Source organism: Aotus nancymaae, unplaced genomic scaffold (genome assembly GCF_030222135.1).
Source record: "Aotus nancymaae isolate 86718 unplaced genomic scaffold, 86718_ANA_hifiasm-v0.15.2.pri h1tg000017l, whole genome shotgun sequence".
NCBI classification, from domain to species: Eukaryota; Metazoa; Chordata; class Mammalia; order Primates; family Aotidae; genus Aotus; species Aotus nancymaae.
In genome coordinates, this window is record NW_026988429.1 from 11,202,863 (window position 1) to 11,219,125 (window position 16,263).

At 49.0% G+C, this 16,263-nt stretch overlaps 1 protein-coding gene and 1 non-coding gene across 3 annotated transcripts in view; both read left to right on the forward strand.

Moving 5' to 3' along the window:
• The first annotated feature begins 972 nt into the window (after positions 1-972).
• TCF7L1 (transcription factor 7 like 1) overlaps positions 973-16,263 on the forward strand; it is a 180,442-nt gene continuing 165,151 nt past the window's right edge. Inside the window, exons 1-3 of one of the 2 annotated variants that reach the window (XM_021667481.2) lie at positions 973-1,494; positions 1,577-1,640; positions 1,881-2,008. In XM_021667481.2, coding sequence (XP_021523156.2) covers positions 1,264-1,494; positions 1,577-1,640; positions 1,881-2,008 — 423 coding nt within the window. In that variant the 5' untranslated portion in view covers positions 973-1,263. The remainder of the gene's footprint in view (positions 1,495-1,576; positions 1,641-1,880; positions 2,009-16,263) is intronic. The other variant, XM_021667482.2, reaches the window with a different exon arrangement.
• LOC135275631 (U1 spliceosomal RNA) lies at positions 13,704-13,865 on the forward strand. Its single transcript, XR_010343242.1, has one exon. It is a non-coding gene; the product is annotated as a U1 spliceosomal RNA (small nuclear RNA).

Genomic DNA, 16,263 nt, shown 5'->3' on the forward strand with positions numbered 1-16,263 from the left:
TAGGCATTTCTTTATTTAAAAAAAAAATTTTTTTTGGAGACGAGGTCTTGCTATGTTGTCTAGGCTGGTCTCAAACTCCTGGGCTCGAGCGATCCTCCCGCCTCAGCCTCCGGAGTAGCTGGGACTCCAGGTGTGGGCCACAGCGCTCTCACCACAGGCATTACTTAGGTATGAGGCCGGTTGAGCATTTTTCTCGTGTTCATTGGCTACCCAGGCAGCTTTGTGAATGGCTTCCGAGGTCACTGGACTGGCAATTTTCCCTCACAATGAACCAAATCCAAATTCTTTCTGAACCCAAGATCTCGTTTATTCGATTTAGGACCTAGTCCCAAACAATGAAGAAAAGAGGATCGTCAAAATTTCAGCGGGGAAATTTGTACACCTGGACAAGGTCGAAAACCAGGGTCGGGGATGGCATTGGAATCCCACAGGAAAAGCGCGGAAATCCGCCGGGCGTTTTCCGGGGTCCCATAAATGCCCCCAGACTCCTGCCCCGCGCATCGAGCTCGCGCGCTCGGAGGGACTCCAGGCAGGGGGAGGGCCCCGCGGCCAGTCTGTGCGTCTGAGGCTTTCCCGCAGGGGGCAGTGCCGCCCGCGCCGATACGGCGGGAGGGGGTGTGAACCTGCGCGGAGTTCTCGGGGTTCTTTGGGAGAAAGTTAGGGGATGCGGAGGGGTGGGGGCAAGACTTCCAGGACTCGAGGGAGGCCGGGGGGAGGGCCGCCGAGGGTGCAGTGTGGGGCGCAGGAGGGGGATCAGGGCCAGTTTGGGGTTGGGAGTGGTGCACGCTGCAGGGGGCCGCAGTCCCCGGAAGGTGCGAGTGTGAACGTGAGTATGAGTGTGAGTGCGTGTGTGTGTGCGCGCGCCGCAGCCCTCCGGGTTCCGCGAGGCGCGCGGGTGTCAGCTTGCAGCCGGGGCTCCTCCCTCCGGCCCCCCTGCCCAGCCCGGCGGTCCCTCCCTCCCTCCCTCCCCGTTCGCCCCTCCCCGGCGGGCTAGGGGCTGGGACGCCCCGGCGGAGCAGGCGGCGGCAGCGGCGAGTTGGGGAGCCCTAGGCTCGGCGCTGCCGGAGGGGCCCGAGCCAAGCCGCCCGCGCCCCGGCCCGGCCGCGCCGGGCCCGCTTCCCGCGGGGCCACGCCCTGTCAAACTTTGTTGCGGCGGCTAGCGCAGCGGGCCGGCGAGCGGGCGGGAGGGGCGCCGGGCCGGGCCGGGCAGGGCGCGGGCGGCTAGGGGCTTCGAGATCGGCGGCCCCGGCCCGCGGCCCCACCATGCCCCAGCTCGGCGGCGGCGGCGGCGGTGGGGGCGGCGGCTCCAGCGCTGGGGCGGCCGGCGGAGGGGACGACCTCGGGGCGAACGACGAGCTGATCCCCTTCCAGGACGAGGGGGGCGAGGAGCAGGAACCGAGCAGCGACAGCGCCTCGGCGCAGCGGGACCTAGACGAGGTCAAGTCGTCCCTGGTCAACGAGTCGGAGAACCAGAGCAGCAGCTCGGACTCGGAGGTGAGCAGGCTCCGCGGCCGGCCCCGGGGGATCCCGGCCCCGCGTCCGCTCACCCGCTTTCGCCTTTGTGTCTCCTCCGCAGGCGGAGAGGCGCCCGCAGCCCGCCCGGGACAATTTCCAGAAGCCGCGGGACTATTTCGCCGAAGGTACGTGCCCGCCGGGACAACCCCCACTCTCGATCACCGCTGCGCTCCGCGGCTCAGCCCAGGAGACCCACGGAGCCCCTCGCACGGGTGGACGAACCCTTGCCCTCCGCCTCTCTTGGCGGCAGCCCCCATGGGGCGCGTGGGGAGGGGGCGCTCGGGTCCCTGGCTCCGGTCCCGAGCCCCCTGCCGTGGCGCTGTCCCGGAGGCCCGGGCCTCACCTCGCCTTGGTCTTGTTCGCAGTGAGAAGGCCCCAGGACGGCGCGTTCTTTAAAGGACCCCCCTACCCTGGGTACCCCTTCCTGATGATCCCGGACCTGAGTAGCCCGTACCTCTCCAACGGACCCCTGTCTCCTGGAGGAGCGCGCACCGTGAGTGCCCGTCGGGCGCGCCAGAGAGGGTGGGAGGCCGCGGCCCGCAGGATGAGCCCCCGGGCTCGGCCATGGAGTGGGGGATGGGACCTCCTGTGCCGATCCCGAGCAGAACTTGTTTGCGGAGTTGAACTACTCTCTGGAGGCCGAGCGCGAGGCTGCGCTGGCCAGTGCCTGGATGAAAGTAAAGTTCCTTTAACTACTCCCCTCTTGTGGGTTGAGGTTTTGGAGTCCACCTCTGGGATCTTCCTTGGCCTCCAGAATTCTTTGCCTGCACCGAAGGAAACTTGGATTTGTGCCCGCTTTGGGGGGTCTCGCTTTCCTTCTTGGAAATCGGTCAGCTTTCTCTGGCAGTGGGGCAAGGGGCCTGGGGAGCTGAGTTGGCGGTGTTGTCCTCCGACTCCGGGTTCACTGGGCGGCTGCAGGCTGGTTCCTAAGAAACCCAGTATTCGTGGCGGGTTATTCACAGCCCCCCTTCCCACCCCCAGCCCTCGCACCCGGGCCTCAGCTTTTCTGCGGAGCTAGCCCTGGATTTTTAACTCGGCGTAGATGATTTCGAGGCTACCCGAGGCATTCTTCGAGTTGAGGAACTTGGCTTTTTCCCCCTTTTGTCGCCTGCTTTTCTCATTTAAAGCGAGTGCTGCGACACTTTAAACCTGTTAATGGGCGCGTATTGTGTGCTGCGCGCTGGCATTTAGAGCGGTGATTAAGCAAATTGACCGGGCCCCAGACGACGTGCAAATGAGGGCGGATTCCTTCGCCCCCTATCTCTGGCTCAAAACTCCCGCCCCCCGCATAGCGAGGGTCGCAGCTGGGGGCTGGCGAGGCCTTTGTGACCCCCCAAGCCGCCACCCCACCCCCAGGCTCCCTGCCCAGATACTGGGTCCGATGACAGATCTTGGGTGAGCGCCTACCTACTGTGTGCCAGGCTCCTGCGTGCTGCTGCTTGCGCGCGATGTGCATCGTAGTTGTTCTTTGCTTCCCGCCCAGCTTCCCAGTGCCCGCCACTTCGTTGTCGACGGTGGGTAACGGGGCAGGGAGTGTTGGCCTCTTAGGATCAGGGTTCCAGCAACCCACTCTATACTAAAGCTGCCCTGAAATAAAACGATGATAATTAAAGGGTGCTGGAGAAAGGCTAGGTGCTGAATGGCCATTCCTGCTGTCATTGTACAGCGGTCGTTGGAGAGCCAAGACCTCTACATTTGGTTCAGTAGGGGCGCTACCATCATCAGATGGGTTGGGGGCGGAGATTGACTCGTGGTGGGGAGACTCTGGCAGAGGAAGAGGAGAATGGGGAGTGGGACCACACAGACCTCACGGTTTCGCCCTAAGAGGGAGGGAGGCCTTGCGGCTTTGGCCCTGCTGGCCTGGAACACCCCAGGAAGTCCTGAATGTAAGTGTCACTTTTGCAGTGAAAGCTGGAAGTGGGTCTATGGCTGTTGCTTTTTCTCATTAGTGTTAAAAGAGGTGCGTGCCAATCAAAGGGCAGGGGGAGCAATGAGCTGCTGCAGTCTTATTTAGGTTTTCAGTGGTTCCCTCTGATGCCCACACATGTAGCTTATTTCTGCAAGTTTTGGTGGGGTTCCTGTAACTTGTGGGTGGAGGAGAGTTAATGCTACTGAAATCCCATTTTTCCATTTACCATTAGGATATCTAGAGAGAGGGGTCTGGGAGGCACTAGCATCTGTGCATCAGCCCTCAGCCAAGTCCTGGTGCAGTTAAAGTCACCAGAAATGACTATTTCACCATCAAATATGACTATAGCTCCCTCAAGGCTATTTCTCCATGCACCCATTTCTCTTTAGGGCATTTGATTCATCCAGGCTCTGCTGTCCCCTTTCCCTAAGAGCCCAAGTGAGACAGATTTTTGTTGGTATCCCCTCCTTTCTTCCATCATCTTGTGTGTTATTTTGCCTAAGAACTTTGAAAGGCTGATTCTTACTGATACTAGAGATTCCTAATTACTAAGTACCGGCCCGTGGGGGATTTTGGAGCCCTCCTTGAGGCAGCCAACCTTTCCTCTCTGCATGCCTCTGACTGTCCCTGTCCATCTCTGCAGCTGTTCCCTGTCCATGCCCAAACACTATCCTCCTTTCAAGCCTCCTAGGACAAGTACTTTCTTGGGGACTTGGTATGTCCCATCCCACTCCCATACCTTCATCTTGTCTCCCTGGTGACTTGCCCGTACAGAAGTTAGTTCAGTTCCCAGTGTTTCTGTGTCTCTATGTGCCTTTTGCTGTGTTAGTTCATGGATATACTGGGGGAGTGTTCTGCAGTTAGGTCAGCACAGTTAAACCTAATTTGACCCTGTTCTTTTGCTGCCAGTAAGTAAAGCAAGTGAGGAAACACTTAAGCACTTGATTGTCTGGACTATAGGGTGGAGATTATGGTTTTCCTCTGGATGATTATATTAATATAATTAAGGTAATCGTCACTGTAGGCAAATGGTAGGTACAGACAAAGTGGCCCTCTGTTGGTTTCCCAGCCTGGTAAAATGAATGTGGATAGATATGGGTGGGGAGGGAGGAGGGAAGTAGCTGATGACTTGGGAGGAAAGTGCCTGGAACATATGATCGGTCTCTCTGACATCTTAGGTGTTTTTTTTGTTTGGCCTCTAAATTGTACAACTTCAGGGTTTGCTACTCTAAGGCCTAGAGATAGTATAAAATTAGGTGACCCCAGTTATCTGCTGCTCTAACACTTCCTCTGGAAATACCAAGCCAGATGCAAAAGTGGGAATTGGCTGGAGTGTTTTCAGGGTGTTAATGAATCCTAGGAATAGCAGGCAGGAGACTTCAACAGCCTCACCCACTGGCATAATTCCTGCTGAGACCACTGGGGGCTGGCCCGTCCTACAGTCTGGCCGTCTCTCTCCCCATGAGCCATCACCCTTGCCCTCCACTCTGGTTTGGCTTGGATGCTGGGAAGTGGCCTTTTCCTGAGGCTCTTTAGAGCAGAGGTCCCCTCAGCATGGGATGTGGACCAAGTTTCTGAGCTGTGATTACTTCTTGTCTGGAGGCCCTGGGACCCTGTGAAGAGAGGAAAACTGCCACAAACCATTTTTTCAATAATCACCTCAAAATTATACATTCATTTCTGAAAAGGCTTTACGGTTTACTAAACCACTTTGGGGCTGTTGCCTAGAATTTTGTTAGGAAAATGTAAGTTGGCTGGGTGTGGTGTGGCTCAGCCCATAATTCTAGCACTTAGAGAGGCCGAGGCCGGTGGAACACCTGAGGTCAGGAGTTCAAGACCCGCCTGGCCAACATGGTGAAACCCCGTCTGTACTAAAAATACAAAGATTAGCCCGGCATGGTGGCAGGTGCCTATAATCCTAACTACATCAGTGACTAAGGCACGAGAATCGCTTGAACCCAGTAGGTGGAGGTTGCAGTGAGCTGAGATCACACCACTACACTTTAACCTGGCAACAGAGGGAGACTCCGTCCAAAAAAAAAAAGAGAGAGAGAAAATATAAGTCAAGACATTAGAAAGTGAATGCCAAAGATAGTTTCAAACACAAAAGAGCCAAAAAAAAATGTTGAATGTGGTTTAGCAAGCCAGCTACAATGTGATAGAAAGTGGTTTGACTGTGACCATGAAGTGGGTGTTGATGACATTTTGGAAAGAAACACTTCTTTCCACTTCTTTCAGACTCCCTCAGTAATACTGCCCAGGCTGGAGTGCAATGGCTTGATCTTTTTTTTGTTTTTTGTGAGCAGAGAGATTTTATTAAGTCTCACACATTTATGGCTGTAGATTCTTTTTTCAAACAGGAATGGCAAGATTTCAGAATTCGTGCCTAAGGTACCTAAGAATGTTATTGCTTAAGCATGCTTTTTTTAAAAATTTTTATTTTTTTTTATTGCATTTTAGGTTTTGGGGTACATGTGAAGAACATGCAAGATTGTTGCATAGGTACACACATGGCAGTGTGATTTGCTGCCTTCCTCCCCATCACCTATATCTGGCATTTCTCCCCTTGCTATCTCTCCCCAACTCCCCACCCCCTGCTGTCCCTCCCCTATTTTCCCCCAACAGACCCCAGTGTATGATGCTCCCCTCCCTGTGTCCATGTGTTCTCATTGTTCAACACCCACCTATGAGTGAGAACATGTGGTGTTTGATTTTCTGTTCTTGTGTCAGTTTGCTGAGAATGATGGTTTCCAGGTTCATCCATGTCCCTACAAAGGACACAAACTCATCATTTTTTATGGCTGCATAGTATTCCATGGTATATATGGGACACATTTTCCCTGTCCAGTCTATCATCGATGGGCATTTGGGTTGGTTCCAGATCTTTGCTATTGTAAACAGTGCTGCAATGAACATTCGTGTGCATGTGTCCTTATAGTAGAACGATTTATAATCCTTTGGATATATACCCAGTAATGGGAATGGCTTGATCTTGGCTCACTGCAACCTCTGTGGCAGTATTGCTGAGGAAGTATTGCTGAGGGAGTCTGTGGTTTTTGTGTCCATCTTACAAATTTCAGAGTATGTTTCATGCAGCGCAAGCACAGGTGGCTCACACTTTTCTCAGACTATCTCAATTCAGGTTTTTGTATAAAATTGTTCTGGTCCTCAAATGCATGCTCATTTTTAAGTCCTTTACATCCCACTGCTTCCCATGGGAAGTCTTGCTCATATCCTGGGAGCTCCTGTTCTTCCAGACCCAAAGGAACCCAAGCAGAAATCTTTGTATATGTCTGAAGAGGTTGTCTGTTTTTAGGAGTTGCATGTAAAAGCTAAGGCAACCTTTTCTTTTGGAAGATCAGTATAAATATGCTGCTTTTGGTAAAATTCTTTTGAGCCATTTCATCTAAATATAACTTCTGTTCCATTTTTTTTTTTTTCTAAATATAACTCAGAGTTTAATGAGGGCTTTTCACATGTAACAAGCTTTTGAGACGGCCTGTGTTGCTGAAGCTTTCGCCCTTGGATCAGTGGTGTGATATTGGTGACAAACTCTGTAGGGAAGGTCGGGAAGTCTGTCAATCTTTTTTTGGGCAGGGAATAACTGATTTAATTTGTCATACTTTTGGAAAGTTATGGTTTGATCACATTCTTCATTCATCTCACTTTTAGGGATTCTTGAAGAAAAGGGAAGCAGCACACGCACACACACACACACGCACATGCACTCACACAATCTAACAGCATATTCCAACCTTTAGAGTGATGTGCAGTGTTACTAAAATAATTGGGAAATAAAGAATGTAAGTGATTAACTCACTGGAAAATCTTTTAAATCTTCTATAACGGGAAGACCCTATTTACATTTTAATTTAGAGACACCTTTTACTTGCTAACCTGGGGAAATTTAGATTAACACTCTTAAATATAATTCCTAACTCCTCAACTTCTTCAATTGAAGCATATTGGATACCTATCTTGGGCAGTGGCTAAGGGACCATGGGAAACAAGATAAGACCCAGCCTTTGCCCTAAAGGATTTAAAAATTAAGTAGGAAAGAAGTCATAGTAGCACTGTAATAAGTTAAGAGGCAGTAAAGTCTGGAGAAGCATTTTTATAATGGAAATTGAGAAAAATTGCTTCCTGGGTGATTCAGGAAGGCAGGTCAAAGAGGTAGGTTTAAACTAGTTCTTAAAACTCAGTTATTCTTTAATCCAGGTAATTCTTGTTCATTTAGAAAAATGTAAACAGTCGGGCGTGGTGGCTCACGCCTGTAATCCCAGCACTTTGGGAGGCCGAGGCGGGTGGATCACGAGGTCAAGAGATTGAGACCATCCTGGTTAACACGGTGAAACCCCGTCTCTACTAAAAATACAAAAAATTAGCTGGGCATGGTGGCACGTGCCTGTAATCCCAGCTACTCAGGAGGCTGAGGCAGGAGAATTGCCTGAACCCAGGAGGCGGAGGTTGCGGTGAGCTGAGATCGCGCCATTGCACTCCAGCCTGGGTAACAAGAGGGACACTCCGTCTCAAAAAAGAAAAGAAAAGAAAAGAAAAATGTAAACAGTAGGACGAGGCAGTTAGCGTGAAAAGTAGACATCCTCTTTGACTGCCCTCTTGAGGCGGGAGCCAGCACCGGGAGAGTGAAGACATGGAGGAAGGAAAAGTTCAGGGCGATTTGGGGTAATGCAGCTTATTGAGTTCCATTTGCCTGGAAGGATAAGGCCCAGTACATGGACTAAGGGACCTAGAATGCCAGGGAATGAATCTGATCTTATTCAAGAGGCAGCAGAGAACCATCAAAAGTTATGCTGGGAAGTGACGTGACTCATACATGTGCCTAGAAAGAGAATGGTAGATTGCGGGAGGAGGACCTGGAAGGGGATAGAGCAGTTAGACTCACAGGAGCCAGGAGTGAGAAGAAAAGGGCTTCAGAGTAGCAGAGTGGAAAGGGAAGGTTGGATGGGAGAAAATGGGATTCTTGTCTGTACCTCTGTGGGGAGGGGAGGTACCAGGTCCAGAAAGTGGCTGATGTCACAGTTAATTCCTGGTGTCCAAGCTTGGGCACCTGGAGAATGACTTCTGCAGGTGGGGCCCTGATGAAGGCGTCTCCAGTCTCTGCCTCCCCAGTGGTGGACAGATGCTTACTGAATATTTTGGCAATAACAGACTCTACACAGTCTATGAGAAGCTCTCATTAGGAGGAACTCCTCGGTTTCATTGGAGACATGTTAGGTGTGAGGGGATGTTGAGGGGATGATTGAAACTGGGTGATATAAGAGAGGTAGAGAAGAAGGGGAAGGGATGCTCAGAGCAGGGAAAGAAGTCATTGGAGGAGGATGGAAGGAAGCACTGGGTGTAAGGTAGGAGGAGAGTGTAGGGACTCCCCTCTCCCTTTCTTTCCCTCCAGCTTGCATGATGTTCCATGCAACATCTTGGAAGCTGGAGGGAAAGAAAAGGGGAAGCCAGGTGTGGTGGCTCACGCCTATAATCCCAGCACTTTGGGAGGCCAAGGCGGGCATATCACTTGAGGTCAGGAGTTCAAGACCAGCCTGGCCAACATGGTGAAACCCTGTCTCTAAAAACACAAAAATTAGCCGGGCGTAGTGGCAGGTGCCTGTAATCCCAGCTACTTGGGAGGCAGAGGCAGGAGAATTGCTTGAACCTGGGAGGCAGAGATTGCAGTGAGCTGAGACTGCGCCATTGCACTCCAGCCTGGGCAACAAGAGGGAAACTCCATCTCAAAGAAAAGAAAAGAAAAGAAAGAGAAGAGGGGAGAGGGGAGAAAGGAGAGGAGGAGTGTCTTTGGTGTTAGATGCCACAGAGAGAGGGGACAAGAAGATCGAGGAGTCAAGAGGAGCTTTTTATTTTTATTTTTATTTTTTATTTTTTTGAGACAGAGTCTCACCCTTGTCACCCAGGCTGGAGTGCAGTGGATCTCGGCTCACTGCAACTTCTGCCTTCTGGGTTCAAGTGATTCTCCTGCCTCAGCCTCCCGAGTAGCTGGGACTCCAGGTGCACGCCACTATGCCTGGCTATTTTTTTGTATTTTTAGTAGAGAACTGGTTTTGCCATGTTAGCCAGGATAGTCCTGATCTCCTGACCTCGTGATCCGCCCACCTTGGCCTCCCAAAGTGCTGGGATTACAGGTGTGAGCCACCGCACCCAACAAGAGGAGCTTTTGAGACAGGTGCTGCGGCTTGTGCCTATAATCCCAGCTACTCAGGAGGCTGCGGCAGAAGGATATCTTGAGGCCAGAAGTTCGAGACCAGCCTGAGCAACATTATAAGACCTCATCTCTAAAAACATTTTAAAAATTAATTGGGCTTGGTAGTAGCCCAGGAGTTCAAGGTTACAGTGAGCTATGATTGTGCCACTGCACCCCAGCCTGGGTGGCAGAAATAAAAAATAAGAGGAGCTTTTGGAATTCAGCTATTAGGAAGTTACTGGTTCCCACAGAGAGAGGTGTTCATGTAAGTGGTGGTGATAAAGGTAGAGAGAAGAAACATTAGCTCAGTGCTTCCCAATAGGGTAGCCAAGGTGCCAAGCTGCAGACTAGTCTCAGGTGTGGCCCAGTGCCTCCCTCCTCAGCTGGAACCCCAGACCAGACTCCTGCAGTTTCAAGTAGCCTCCTCTTTCTATCCCAATGTACCTTCCAATCTTAGTACCACCAAGGGGAACCTCAAAGACTAGACAACCCATTTCAAAAGTCTGGCTATGGAAAGAAGAGGGAAGGGAGGAGCCACAAGATTGGGAGAAAGTATATTTGGGCTGCTGGAGTGGGAGCCCGTTTGTAGGGACAGTAGGGCAGGCTTGAAGATGTATGGGAAAGAAGATGAGAGGAAGAGGAGGTGAGACTGAGCTTCAAAAGCAGACAGGCTTCTTCCTTCATCCATGGAGGGTGCTGTATAGTGGGTATCCTCGCAGTTTTACAGGCGAGCTCAAGACTTGAGGATGAGGTTGTAGGGGAGTGCAGAGGTTCAGTTGGCAGAAATGGAGGAGAGTGTACATTGGAGGACCCCATGGCTTCTTGATATTCTCAGGAAAACCATGGGCAAGTAAGTTGGCTACAGTGGGGGGCCTGAAATTTTGTTGGTAGCAGGGAGACTGCAGGCCCTTCCTCTCCATCCCCTCATAAAGCCCAGAGTGTTGGGAACCTTTTAGCTACATGTTAGATAATGAAATGTTTGTGTATTGACTGAAAGGCATGGCACACCTGGGAAATGTTTACTCCTTTTATTGTCTGGAGCTGGCTGATTTTGAAGAGAGATAGAGATGAAACTCAAAATACAATTCGCAGCCTGGCATGGTGGCTCACACCTGTAATCCCAACACTTTGGGAGGCTAAGGCAGGCAGATCGCTTGAGCTCACGAGTTCGAGACCAGCCTGGGTAATATGGTGAAACCCCATCTCTACAAAAAAATAGAAAAAATTAGCTGGGCATGGTGGTGGGCGCCAGCTTCTTGGGAGGCTGAGGTGGGAGGATCACTTCAACCTGGGCATGGAGGTTGCAGTGAGCCATGATTGCACCACTGCCCTTCAGTCTGAATGACAGAGTGAGACCCTGTCTCTGAAAAAAAAAAAATATATATATATATATATATATATATATATATGCGCGTGCGCGCACACACACACACACACACGGATTGGATTTAGTGAACAATAAAATAAATGCAGTTTCCAAAACCTTGGCGTTCACAAATGAAGGGAATCATGAGGGGAGTGAAGGGGACTTGGCCTTTTCCTCTATGCTGTATGCTCTGCCCAGGGAACAGCCCCTGGATGCTCTACAGTTTCTTTCTGAGACTCACAAGGTGTTAGCAATGCTCTGAGTTCACCTAATTGACAGATACATTTAAGGTTCGCAAATAAATTTCAAACTTCTAAATCTTTCCTTTTCACTGTGTGCATAATCTACAGATTTTCTTAGGAAAATGATCATCAAAATAAAATCATAAAAATGTTTTCCTAACCATGGCCTTTCTCAGGAGTTTTTGTGGATGTGGTCAAGGGCAATAACTCTAATTACCTGGAGTCCTCAGGACAGGGAATGAGCTCACACTCATGCTCTCAAACTGTGTCACAGCATTTTTGGAAATCTATTTTCATTTCTATTCAAGAGGAAGAACAAGTCCCCAAGTGTTCACCCTAATTGTAGAAAATAAACATAAACATGAAATTCACAAAAGAACAACTATAAATGGCTGCAAATATGTGAAACTATGTTCAACTTCCCAGGGAGTCGAAAAACACAAATTAATACATGAATCATCTTTGGCCCATCACATTATGATTTTGTCTGAATAAGACTTTTCAGTGCTGGCAAGTGCGTGGTAAAATGGCTGCTCTGGCTCCTCTTTTTGGCTGTTCTTAAAGGGTGTAAATAGCTCCACCCCATTTGGAAAGCACTTGGCAATGGCTGCTAAGACCTTAGTGTTTTTCATAGCTTCTGACCTGCTAGGAAGTAGATACTTGTTCCCATTTTGCTGCTGTGCAAACAGACTTGTAGAGGTCAAGTATCTTGTACAAGGTTACATTGCTGGTAATTGACGGCGCCAAGATTTGAACTTTTTTGTGAGTCCAAAGTCTAGGTCTCCCATTCTACGCATGTGACTTTACACACATGCCTGCTATGACTAGCTCCTCCTCCTCTCCAGAGAAGGGCAGCTGACCTTTGTTTCCCAGTTCAGAAATCCTGGTGTGAGTTATCAGCTGGGGTTGAGGGCGGATAGATTTGTTTCAGCTTTACACATTGGACTCAAGAATGTACTTTCCTGAATAAACAGTTGTAGAAGTGAGTGACAGTTGTGGTTGAAATGGTTCCCCTAGAGCAGTGCCCGAGAGGAATTAATGACCTTTCGTAGGCTGCCCCAGGAACTTCATCCCAGGAAAAGGTGCTTAGCTACTAACTTTTGAACTGTTTGGAAACTGGGGATTGTTTTTCCTCATTGAAATTGGTGAGGATTAGAAGAATATGCAAATGTGTTTTTGGTGTGGAAGAATGCTGGAGGAGTAAACTCTCTCTCTCTCTCTCTCTCTCTCTCTCTCTCTCTCTCTGTGTGTGTGTGTGTGTGTGTGTGTTTAAGATGGTTAGAAATCAGTGAAATGCAGCCAGGCGCAGTGGAGCACTTCGGGAGGCTGAGGCAGGAGGATCACTTGAGGTCAAGAGTTAAAGACCAGCTTGGCCAACATGGTGAAACCCTGTCTCTACTAAAAATACAAAAATTTAGCCGGATGTGGTGGCACACACCTGTGAGCTGAGACCGCACCACTGCACTTCAGCCTGGGCAAAAAAGCGAGATATATAAAAAAAAAATAAAATAAAAAGGAAAAATAGAAATCATGAAATTCCATACTTTCCAATTTTCCAATAATAGCATGGTGGAAAGATTAACAAAGGGGCTTATGATATGGTTGCTAGAAGTTAAGGAGGCATTTGGGGTCCTTGCTAAGCCCTCCTAGAGACCTGGGTATTGCAAGGCACTAAATCTTAGATAAATATCTTAGACCTCATTAAAGTGAATGGGGCTATTATATGTAGGAATGTCTATAGAGAATGTGTGGAGAAAGCAGAAAGGTGTAAATATGAGAGATGGCAACTGTGATTAAGGAGCAGATGGATCTCATTGATAATGAGGAAGAATAACAAAAGAAGTAGGAATGAGTGGTATGAAAAGAAGATCAATTTACAAGTCCAGATTTGTTGGCAGTAGTGCTTTCTGATGTTTGGGACCACACTCCCCTCCATAAATTCCAAAAAAGGATATGTCAGGGTCACTAAACTCAGCTGGATTTGCAAGACTTACCTTCTAGGGGTGGTTGGGTGTTAGTCCCTGAGATTCTTATCAAGGACCCTGCAGGAGTGTCCTTTAGCTCTCTGAGCTAGGTGGAACCATCCCTCCTACCCAACAGGTGAGGAGCATGAGCTCAGGGCAGTTGTTGACCTGCCCAAGGGCAAACAATTAGTAGTGATGGAAACAGGACTGGGGTCCAGCTGTACTCTAGAGTGGTAAAGCCTCATCTTCTACCACTCAGGGAAGTACACAGCCAGCAGTGCTCCAGAGATGATGCACTTCTTTTTGTTATTATTTTTTTTTTTTTGTTTATTTAAAAAAAATAGAGACAGGGTCTCACTTTGTTGCCCAGGCTGGCCTCAAATGCCTGGGCTCAAGTGATCCTTCCACCTTGACCTCCCAAAGTGCTAGGATTACAGGCAGGAGCCACTGATCCCAGTCAAAATGATGCACCTTGAAATACTTCTTTATCTAAAATGTAATACCTGACTCATAATAAGTGATTCACTCATGAAGGTGTTTTTCCCAGGGCGAGGCTTATCCATTGCACTCCGGATGTGCTGACCCCTGCGATTTCCCCAAACGTGGGAAACTCGACTGCATAGTTTGTGGTAGTGGGGGACTGCATTCGTGCTTTCCCCTGGTCTAAAAAAAAAAAAAAAAAAAAAAAAAAAAAGTGATTCACTTGTTGATTGTTGACAACATGAATATTTAAGCATCAATATTTAAAAACAGCCCCATAGGCACCTTTAATGTTCCAGGGCACTATATCACGCTATTATAACTGTTCCTACACTGAATTCTTGTGCATCTGATATTATCATCTCTATTTTATCCTTGAGGAAACCAAGACTTTGACAGTAAATTAGGGGCCCAGAGTCACCTCTCCAGAAGGTGATAGAGCCAGCATTTCAGCTATGGGGGGTTCTGGTTCCACCAGGCTGCAATTTCCCTCCACTGAAAATTGAGAGCCACATTGACATGACAATGCATGAAAATGCCATTTGGGCCAAGAGTGAAATAAATTGTGTGTAGAAGTAAAAGATGAGTATCATCTCTTGGCATATATTCTTTTCAGTGACATTTCTATCCCTTTCACTTACGGGCACTTTTAGTGCCTGATGTAGAATCAGAACATTAATAGCTGGTCAATTTACAGTCTCAGGGGTGGTGTTAATTGCTATTTTAGTCTTTCTTTGCTTTTCTGTACTCTGCAGCTCCATTTAATCTGTTTTTCCCAATCTCCAAATTTCCTTATGTTTTTCTTCTGACATTTTGAGGTGGTACACGTGCTTCCTTAAATATCCTATGTGATATGTTAACAGTTCTAGGTGGAAGTACATGGGCAATCCATTCACCCAGCTTCTCTGTATGTTTGAAAAAGTTTGTAATAAAAACGCAGGATAAATGAACTAAGGCCTGTTTCTTCAGCCATATTCAAAGTCCCTATAGTCTGACATCTGGAAACCCTGGGGTCTGCCTGGGTGGTGTCCTCCACCTCAGGCCAAGGTTGCAGCAGGTCCTCATTCTGTTGTCCATGATGAAGCTTTTCATGGGGGTTCTGGGTAGCAAAATACCCTCACCCTGTCTTCACTCTCTGGAATCTCTCATACAACCCAAACTGGGGATTGCTTGTGTGCCCCCCTTCCACCTGTCACTCTTTCCCTGCTCCTCCCCACATGATGCTGTGGGAACCCAGACCCCAGCACCTCCCAGATGAGGGCAGCAGTGGAGCACTAGCTGGGGATGGAGGACCAGGGTGATGGGGAGAGGAGGAAAGACAGGGAGGGGACACTTGGCTCCTGGGGTCCAAAGGGATTCCAGAGAAAAAAGTGAGGGAGGGAAGCCCCAGTCCCAGAGATTGGGGAGGACAAGATCCCAGGAGTCCCAGCTGGGCTGGGGGCCCCAGGACCCTAGATTAGGGTGTAGCACCCCCATGCCGCTTGTGGATGAAGCTGCCCTTGCAGATCCACTCAGTGGATGAAGTTTTGATGACATGATGGTGCCTGGGTGTTAAACCTACATACCATATGTAATAATCATCGGCATCTGTTGCCTTAGCCTCTTGCCTCGCTCGTACTCCTGACCAGCCCCACATCCTCGTGCGTGTTTGGGTGTAACTGTACATTGGATATACAGATGCACCTGGACTTACAATGGCTTACATCCAGATCAACCCATCGTAAAGTCAAAAAAACTTTTAAGTTGGACCATCACAGGTTAGGGACCGTCTGTAGTTTTTACTTATTAATTGTGTTATTGATTTAAACTGTGTTCCAGGTGGGATGCATAGAGGAGAGGTACCATGGAGGGTAAGAGTCTAGTAGGAGTATCAGAGTGCATGAGCTGAAAACCCTTTGCTTTCTACTTTACAATATAAGCTTTTTTTGGTTATAAAATGCTTCTTGGGGGAGTGAGACACTGGTGCTGAAGCTTTGGGAGTGGAAAATGGGTCATTTTCACAAGGGTGTTCCCAGACAAAGGTGCAAGGGAGAGTTAATTCAGGAAGGGGCTGGGATAGGGAGAGTCTGTGGAGTCTGGGACAGCCTTTTAATAAGCAGTTCCTTAGACCTTGCGTGGAAAGAGAGGAGAGGAACTTGTATGGAGAGAGAGAAGCCCAAGGTTTGAGGGATGGAGAATATTCTACTGACAGGCCACTCCTTGTCCCTCCAGGGGGCAGTGTGTGTGGGGGGGCCTGAAACTTGGGTTTTGGCCGTGGTCTGCATAGCCTTGAATCCCAGCTGAGTCATGGTTTGGCTGTGTCCCTATGCCCCAGGGCCCCCCTCAGGGAGAATAGGGATAATGATAGTGATAATGATAAATGGGAACAGATAATGCTTTGAGAAGCACTGAATTAACATTTTTGTCTGAATGGACTGCTCGCTGGTACTCCTGACCAGCCCCACATCAGTTTTAAAATCAGGATTTGTCCAAGGCTGAAATGAAATATCAGCATCATAGAATGAATTTCCGGGATATGAAAAGAAATGAAAAATGTTACCAAAATAATTTGCAGTATTATCACAACTTTATTAAGATGT